This window comes from Temnothorax longispinosus, chromosome 9 (genome assembly GCF_030848805.1).
Source record: "Temnothorax longispinosus isolate EJ_2023e chromosome 9, Tlon_JGU_v1, whole genome shotgun sequence".
NCBI lineage: Eukaryota > Metazoa > Arthropoda > Insecta > Hymenoptera > Formicidae > Temnothorax > Temnothorax longispinosus.
Genome location: NC_092366.1, coordinates 18,355,436 through 18,364,810, shown reverse-complemented (window position 1 = coordinate 18,364,810; position 9,375 = coordinate 18,355,436). Strand labels below are relative to the sequence as shown.

Below are 9,375 nucleotides of genomic sequence, written 5' to 3'. Positions count from 1 at the left end.
TCCGAGATTATGAAGCATTCACGAACGGGCGATGTATCGCGGCGTTCCGTTATCACCGATCGAATCACCGGAATCACTTGACACGATCAATATCACTCAGCCCTTTTTCCCTACGGAGAGAATCGGAGCTAAATCACACGACACGTCCGGCACGTCAGCGTTCTTCGCGAATCCAGACATGGCGGGAGGAGCGACTATCACTCGCGAATATCACAGCGCGAAACTGCAAAGCAAGTCGTTCATACATATCTCCGCCTCGACGTCTCGAGTGAGCGCGTCGCGCGACACGTTCATTCCGATAAACACCTCATACACTCGTAAATTGTTTTACACACACGGCACACGGCACACACGGCACACGGCGCGCGGTACTCGATCGCGTAGCGTGTATTCCCGCGGCCCGCGAAACGAGGAAGCAGGAATGCCAATCACCGAAACGAGCGCGTTCCGAAAACAGCACGAAGCACGGTGACGTCGGTGACGAGCGCGCGCGGAGCACAAACACTTCCTACCTGTGCGAAATTTCTCGGGAGAATGATAACTGAGTCACTCACGCAGGTAACACTACTCCGAGCGTTGACGGAAACAAGTGACAAGTCCGCTCATCGCCAGAAACAACGTCGAAAACGCGCCGATCTTCGAAGTACGGAGCTTTCGAGTTTAACGGTCGCGCCGCTAGTACGGGTTGGTACGGACTGCGCAGGTGCCTACACTGCCTACTACGTCACCGTCACCGTATCGATCCGCCGCGCCGGCGGCGCGGAGCGGCGCATGACGTCACGACGCGCGCGGCCGCGGCCGGTTCAAAAATACCGAAAACTTTCAACGAACAATAAGAGATCAACGTATGCCGAATCTTTCGTTAACTTTCACAGGTTTAACTGGCTGTATTCTACGTTCTGTCTCGGTGGTGTCTGGTCGACGTAGCTGTCTCTCGAAACGCGAGAGTGTTATATATCGCGAACACGTAGTGATCATTAGCCTGGCGATTATGTAACTCTCTCATACTACGTTTACGCGAGCGTTACTTCTGTAGTAACTTACGATATATCATTCGTTTACACGGAGTAAATTATCATAAGTTACTACAAAATCCCGTTTATGCGAAAAAATTATCGTAAGTTACTACAGAAGTAACGCTCGCGTAAACGTAGTAACAGTCAGTACGTGAGGGGTATCAAGGCGACGGTGGCTGTTTAATCGGAACAGATATTTTTGCGCGATTTATCTGTATTTAAGAAATATAATACGTGCACAAATATAAAAGAGTTTTATCTATAATTTTACATACGTATTTCCAATATATGTGTACATTTTATTGTAATATATATTTTATATACATGCATATTCGGGAATCCAGGAATGGAAATTACAATTCTAACTATCATTTTTTGCCGCGATATATATTTCGCACCAAATCTTTCGTTGAAGTTGCTTAATTTTTAGTATAGATATGTATAGAATTTCGTGGCGGAATTTGGGATCGAGTTCTGTTTATAATTTTGTATACCGTATATTGCGAGCGAAATTTATAAACTTCGAATATATATAAAATATATATTCTATTAAAATACACACGCACACATTGGAGTACGCATGAAACGTCCTCTTTCTTAATTAAAGAGGCACGTTTTGTAAATTAATATTAATTTTAATTTATATTAGTATCACGTAATATATTATTTAATTTAATATTTTTATATATTATTTAAATAAAAAATAAACTTAGGTATTATTTAAGTTATTATATATTTTATTATAAAAATATAATTTATAAATTATTTATAAATTAATTTTATAGAATTATTTATTGGTATATTCTTTATATATACAATGCACAAATAAACGCTGCACAAATTTAAATAATAAAATAGTTTCATTTACATCGTCATCTTAATTTTCTCTACATCACATATACATACACATATATATGATACATGTATGTGTAATACATGTGTATATGTATATGTAATAATCTCGTCTCGATGTAGGTAAAAATATCAACGTATTATCTACATTATCATCTTATGCTATTTTATAATCGGCGTTTCTTACCAAAGAAGAATAAGAGAAAGAAGTAAAGAAGTACGCCATTATTTCGTGAGAGGCGCTGATTCACTGATTGTTGATCAACAGATGCAATCAGATGCAACTCCATCGGAGCTGTTTAGGATTTTCAACATAATATTGAAAGTAGAAGAATGACGTTGTCCTACAGTTACATGCCGGATTATTTTTCTCTGACGGATATTTTGTGCACGGAGGAACGGATATCGTGCAAAGTAGAAGTGTCGCTACCTCGCTTGGGTAAGCTTATCGAGATTTCTCATCACACCTTTCCTATATTAAAACTAAAACACTGAAACTTGTTTATCGATCCTTAATGTAATATAATAACAAGAACGAGAAAAATGAAATGGAATTGTATTCCTTCACAGAAGGAGCGTTTCTGAACTGTATACTTATTGATTAAGCTTTTAGCTTTGTACTTATGATGAAAATTGTGATAAAGTTCCCCGATCTAGAGCAGTATTTTAATTAAAGTCAGATATTTTATTCCCCATGTTATATTTATTTTGCACATAGAAAGTAAGAGTTTATTCTTGTACATATAATTGTTCTACGTTGTGTCCTATTGCGCATACAGGTTTTCTGGATCTTTCTTCCGAGTCGGAGGACCTGAAACCAGGTACAAAGTTGGAACTTCCACTATGGTTGGCGCAACCGTTGAATAGAGTAAGGGAATCAATAGTCAGCGTAGACATACCCAAGACATACAAGGAAGGCTACAGGTGTGTACATATTTGCCCGAATGCATAGTGGAATTAATTTTTATTAAGATCACGAGAAGAATTCTCTAACAGGGATGTTTCTCGTGTGTGTTGCAGAGAAATTTTATTAGCAGACGCTTGTACTGTCGTACTTAATAAATGGAATCCGTATTATTACGAACTGGGAATGTATTTGAGAAGGTTCAACAATCGCGATTGCGAAATGATAATTGACAGTTTGTTACTAGTAAGTGATGTGCTAACTTTAAGCTGTTCGTCAACTGATTCGCATTCATTATTTAATTATATATATCCCGTGTCTTTCAGACCTTCAGGTCGCGATTTAGACTAGTCATGGACTGGGCACAAAATCCTGTTTCCGATCCCACGCTTAATAGTTTACTGCCGAGATTAGAGAGAGACTTGTTCCTCACAGGCAGGAAGGCCAAGTTGCAATTGAATGAATGGTTAAGGGAAGGCTCGAGCGTTATCGAAACTTCACAGAGCGCTGTGAATCTTAAAAAGCGAAAACGAACAGATTACGAACTGGATTGAAACGTGCGCTGCATACGATACATGTGATAAAACAAATATAAAGTACGATAAATTATATACTTACGCGGTGTAATTTTTTTTTATACGAATGATTAATAAGCGCGATTGTAATATTAAATAAAATTTATTGTCTTATACATTGAAACTACATATCCCTTTATTTAAAGATACAAATATATCTGTGTAACTTATTACTTATTAAATAACAAATAAAAACTTTATGTATATATGTATATATGTATACATACGTATTTTGTATGGAATCAGTCACATTCGAACTGTTAACAATATAATAGAAAGGATCATACAACAAAAAGTGATAATATCTATTTCACAACCCATGACTAAAAATTGTTAAAATATCTTAGTAGATATATGCAATAAAACACTAATATATTACACTTTTCAGCGGAATATCGTTTTATTATTAACAATGATAATCGCGCATATTTCTTTTCTCTTGCACTACGTTATACCTTACATTAGACGTTAATGTTTATTAAACTCTTCGTACAAAAATATAAAATATATATTTGCCGGTCTAATTTGCTGTATCTACGACTTATATTAAAACATGTCTTTTTATATAGTACTATGTGTTGTGAAACATTGTTTATATATATATAGGTATATATGTGCGTGTGACACTGGATACATGTCATGAGAAACCATACAAAATATAGTACCTAATGCAAATATGGTATATTCATAAAATTATTGCAGTAAGAGAAAATCAAATTATAGTAGAATTCAGACAAAAAAGAAGAGAATAACAATGCTTGTACAGTTTGCAAATAAAATTATTTGCGATTTCGACTACTTAACGCACATACATTGCGTAAATCTTTTAGATCAAAGCCCGCTCTTATCAGGCGTGCCGGATATTTTCGAGATGAAAGCGATTTGCTAGTCCGTCTCAAGTCATATTTGCACGGAATTATTCTCATGGTTCACAATTGTTCTCGCGTATAATTATAACTCAAATCCCCGAGCGATCAATGCATGACCGATATATGTGTTTATATTACATTATAATTGATACTCATTATACTTCTCTATCTCGTTAACTTTACTTGTTATCTGATTATTATGCTATTGCTTTCTATCCGGCCATAATGTCAGTGTTGACATTTCGCTAAAGACTAACACCGCGATAAGATGCACTAGCCATTTTTTGATTAGGCACAGGCCGCTGTGGCAGACCGGTTTATTGCTCGACATTCGCACGCATAAAATGGCCAACCGCCTGTGCATTCCTCATCACTACTAACGGTAAATTGCATTGCAATGGCGCACTTTTCATTTTGCAGAGGACCCGCGATGATTATGTCAGCGCGCGTGTCCTATCAGCTATTTTAAGACTACCTATAACGTTTATATTGATACAGCTATAATTGGAATGTTATACATATTGTTATTCATTGCTGCATCATGCTATTTACACTATATCACGAACTACAGCAAACGCTATTCACCCAATTCGGACTGAGCAGAATAGTAAAAAAATACATATATATATTTCTCGTTACATCAACGCTGATGTTTCTTATTGTTTCTGATTACTTAACTCGACTTGCAAACATACCTCTGTATGTACAACAATAATAGTCGAATATGGACTTACATTCTATTCTCTAAGTCAGGGTTCGAAACCGATATTATTTTGATGAATTCGAATTTCGATGTCGTAAGATACACCAAATTGAATCTTATTAGTCAGACGCAATAAAAGTGGTGCAATCAATGACAAGGCTAAGAGTTTTTTTTTATACAAACGAAAACCCATCGTATAGATTGCCTCGGTTTCAGTCCCTGTTCCAAATTAGTTGCTAATGATTATTATTGTCAATTGCACGATTGTATTACACGCATTATCCTCTAGTCCTAGCCTGGACTTCGGAAACGGCCCGAATACTATCGCAACAGTAACAGTAGCAATAATAATGGCAAGACACGATCTTATCGCTTATCACATTCATCTTGGTCGGCGATCAATCGGTATCTGTACAGGTGCGGGTCTTGGCTAATCGTGAGCCGCAGGAAATGTGACCACAGCATGCCGCGCCGTAAAATTTACAATCATGTAAATCTGGATTCTTTCGCGTTAACTCCTCTCACATGTTGCACCATTTGCAACAAGTGTCGATCTTTCATCTCTTCCTCACATCCCGCCTTATTTTGCGGACCAACGATCACATTTCATTTGATTAACATAATACGCGCAGTTTTATTAATTGAGCAACAATTTTTGAGCAAAATAGCGTCGTTGGCTATTCAGCGGTGAGCTCAGTTCCCGAAACTAGTCAGAAGCTGGTCTCGGGCTCGAGACTGGGCTCCTGCTTGAAGTATCTAAAGTCCTGGTTCGGCGTGAGATCCCTGAGGATCATGACGGGCATCTGATCGGTTTGCGGGCTCAGATTGCCAGTATTCGCCGGCGTCAGGGGGCTGCTGGGGCTCTCGTTGCTGCTCATATAACTGCCTGGCGCGGTGTTCGAGATCGGTAAGGGGGTAGCGGTGCCGTTCATCTCCGACGTGGTGCCGCCCAGGAATATCTCCTGAAGCAGATTGTCAATATGTGCCACCCCGAATAGGCGGACGAACTGGATCTGCTCGACCATCTGCCATGAGATCGACTGCAGAGCGGGTAACATTAAAAGGATATCACCGAAGTGCCCTGGCAGATCGCAACGGTGATCGCTGATATGATTCTCGAGCTTTACTTGGATGTTGTGGCGCAGCTCCCGGACCGTCTTCTGATCGCTCAATCCTTTCGCGTCTGCAACAAATGACGAACATATAGAAAAGAAGCGTAATTGTCCCCGATCGCAGGGAGTGGACAGTTTCAGTTACTCGGAGGTCGTTCGATCGCGACAATTCACTCTCGATTCTGAATCACGTTAATTATAAATTAATCGACGAATGAAAATATGGCGATAAAATATTAAATTAATCAGCTTATTAAATCTTGGAATGCGCAATTTTTTTCACTCTGACTCGCTGATATCTATAAATAAGCGATGATTTGCGTTGTTTATGAAAGCCTGGCGAAGTTGAAAGGCGTGATTGCCTCAACGAGACCGAATTGATCGCAAGAGCGTAGAGATTATTGCGAGCGAATTGTATTCGATCTATATTAACGGCACGCATTTATTGTCTATTACACGCGGCAATGTTTTTCTATTCCGCTCGATTCCACATGAATAATAATCCATTGCGAATCGCGAATTGTCGCACGACGATCCTTCGAATGGAACACTTACTCGGGTCAAAGAACACGATGGCTTTGAGAAAAGCGAACTCCGTGTCGTCGATCTTGATCTTCTGAAACGGTTTCACCAGCTCGTCCATCACCCTGACGCCCACCTTGCTGATGTCCAGGTCCTGCTGATTGCTCCCCTCTACAAATTGCAATGATATTACTGATAGACGCGATACACCGTTGTTCCTTCGTTCGTCTCACAGAAACTGAGTCCGGTGGTAAAAGAAAAGAAAAAACAGTATACCTCGCAGGTATTACTAAGCCGATGCGAAAGTCGTTTTTCCGTCAAACTTTGTACCAAATAAAGGCAGAAAATCACAAAATTACTTAAGAAAGGGATGAAAAACTTTATCAAATTAAAGGAGTGATTCGTTGAATATTCGTCTTCAATTTTATTTGATAAATATATGGACGGATAAGTAGACTGTCTGCATCAACTTAATAGATATCGCCAAACCAAACATCAGTGTTCATGCATTAACATGCATTTTAAAGTGACACACAACACACGAATTCCGGACTCAGTCAACCACCTAAGCCCCGTAATCGTGCAACAACAGACAAAACGTTCAGTTAATAAAATAGTAGATTGTCAGCGCGTTACGATTCGTTATTATATTATAAAGCAAGCACAAATTTCCCTGGCACAAATTAGTATTATAAATATAGCCAGGGAAATTATATTTATTCCGATAAAAAAATATTCAAATTATCCAAAATAATTATTAACCAATTATATATTTGAATTCATCATAACTCAAATTCATAAATTTGAATTATCCAAATTTTAATACTCGATTAGTCGAATTCACAAATTCATAAATTCGGATCCAAATTACAAAAAAATTGAGTAGAGAACTGACTGCAAAATCCAATTCCCCGAAATTTATTGAAATTACACGTGATTTGTTACATACTTATTACATGTATAAAGAGATTGCTTTAATGAAAATAAATACAATGCATACCAAAAATTTGTAGAAACATGAAATTTGAAACTTGGTCAAGCATTTTCTGATTTTGAAAGAAACTTTTAAGAGAATACTCATTGATTTACTTGCTCAGACGATAGATAACTTCTTCCGGTTGTAACAATATTCTCTGAAAAACGCTCTTTCAAAACAGGAACAGCTAAATAAGTTCTAACTAATTGAGCAATTAGTCCTCTGCTCATTGCGTAATAACTCTTTGTAATATCTCTTGAAATGAATAGTTCAAATCCAAATTAATAAGTTCGCAGATTTGGGTGAATTCGACTCTTCGGGTATCAGAATCCGATAATTTATCCAGATAATTTAGATATTCGGAGTTGAGTAATCGCAATAATTAATTTATCCGAAATATCAACCAATTCGGATCTTGTTTCTCAGTTTGAATATATCGTTGCTCTTCAGCGCAGAGCTGAAATTTAATTGTCGACAATAAGATGATAAGTTCCTTATCCGCGTATTTACATTTATCGTAATTAGAAGATTTCGAACTGAACGAGTCGCTTTGCGCGTGACCCTCAACACCAAACCTCTTTCCATTAAGTAAAGTTAATCACAAGGAGAGATAACATATTCTGCCCGAAATTGTTTTACATTGTAAAGAGCGATTAGCTCGCGACAAGATAAATGACGTGACACAATCCATTTATCAATCGCATGTTACAATCGACATAATGCAACTTGTCCTCGTAGTGAAACAAAATGGCAAATTTTAAATGGAAACGTGAAGTGTTACATTACGAGGACCACCTATCTGTTTCGCAGAGTTACTCCAACTTATAGAAATTAGATTAACATATCTGCATAATAATTAGGATTGACAATTAAATGTCTGATTGTGAGTCGAAAGAAACTTGCAGGTGTTCAAGTAAAATTAATTCTCATTCGATATATATTTCCGTGTTTTTTATTCAGTACAAAAACGCGTAAGACGATTAGAATTACGTGGATATTTGTAACGCATTATATAAAACTTATACTAACATAACAATAAACAAGCATATTCACTCGTCGATATAATCTCGAACGTATTTGCCACGTATTTCGGAAGGAAATACGAGAAAAACGAAAGACAGAGAATAAATCTCGTGTGCAAGAGGTATTTTTATATCTCGCGACTCACCATATAAATCCGGTATGCGAGGAAAGACCTACGTGTTCATCGATAAAAAATTAAAATATTATAAAATCGTCGTAGCACACGTGAGTCTTACATATACATCGACAAGAAAACTATTTGTAGACGAACGAAAGCAATCGCTATAGCTCTGGTATATAGCGCTTTTCGTTAGAGAAAATCTCTCTTCTCCTTCTCTCACCGGCGAGATCACCAATTAAAATTAAAATACCGTTACGGTTTTATTACGGGATCATGGTGAAACGGGATATAACGTTTTTGAAGGTATTAGCGCCGAGTCGCGTAAGCGGCCGCTCGACCACGAATAAATTACGGCCTCCGCGACATAATATATGTGGACGGCAAAATTACGTAAGCAAAAAGGTGAAGGTCGCCGTCGAATCGGCTATTTAGAGGAAGAGGCTCTCTTTCAGGCGTACACGACTGTCGGGGGGAAAAAAAATGCTGACACGGGCTTGCGCCCGTGAGGACGCGTCGCTCTAATATCGGCGGCTTTTGTCGACGGCATTGCAGTCAAGATATCTTCGCTCGCTTGATAAGAAACCACATATTCATGCTGTCGGAACGTTCCCGTGTGTTTTACGTATGAACGTTTTACGTATGCGGGAAACGCTGCTTAAATATTTACCAAAAAGATCGATCCTTTTCAAGCTTTACTTATTA

General features: G+C 38.1%; 2 protein-coding genes across 6 annotated transcripts in view; one reads left to right on the top strand and one right to left on the bottom strand.

Annotated features, from left to right (window-relative positions):
• The first annotated feature begins 2,113 nt into the window (after nt 1-2,113).
• Psf3 (DNA replication complex GINS protein PSF3) lies at nt 2,114-3,463 on the top strand. Its single transcript, XM_071787330.1, has 4 exons — nt 2,114-2,307; nt 2,648-2,792; nt 2,889-3,018; nt 3,099-3,463. Exons 1-4 carry the CDS (start codon nt 2,202-2,204, stop codon nt 3,324-3,326), a joined length of 609 nt encoding a protein of 202 aa, XP_071643431.1. The 5' UTR covers nt 2,114-2,201; the 3' UTR covers nt 3,327-3,463.
• The window catches only part of Hnf4 (Hepatocyte nuclear factor 4), a 35,727-nt gene continuing 29,783 nt past the window's right edge, over nt 3,432-9,375 (bottom strand). For 4 of the 5 annotated variants that reach the window (XM_071787324.1, XM_071787325.1, XM_071787326.1 and 1 more), the window contains 2 exons: nt 6,587-6,745; nt 3,432-6,102 (listed from right to left, as the gene is read on the bottom strand). In XM_071787324.1, coding sequence (XP_071643425.1) covers nt 5,630-6,102; nt 6,587-6,745 — 632 coding nt within the window. In that variant the 3' untranslated portion in view covers nt 3,432-5,629. The remainder of the gene's footprint in view (nt 6,103-6,586; nt 6,746-9,375) is intronic. The other variant, XM_071787327.1, reaches the window with a different exon arrangement.

Coding starts and splice junctions, on each gene's coding strand:
- Psf3 (XM_071787330.1), top strand. CDS start 2,202: ATGACGTTGTCCTACAGTTACATGCCGGATTATTTTTCTCTGACGGAT. Junction 2,308..2,647: donor AGTGTCGCTACCTCGCTTGG/GTAAGCTTATCG, acceptor TTGCGCATACAG/GTTTTCTGGATCTTTCTTCC. Junction 2,793..2,888: donor ACATACAAGGAAGGCTACAG/GTGTGTACATAT, acceptor TGTGTGTTGCAG/AGAAATTTTATTAGCAGACG.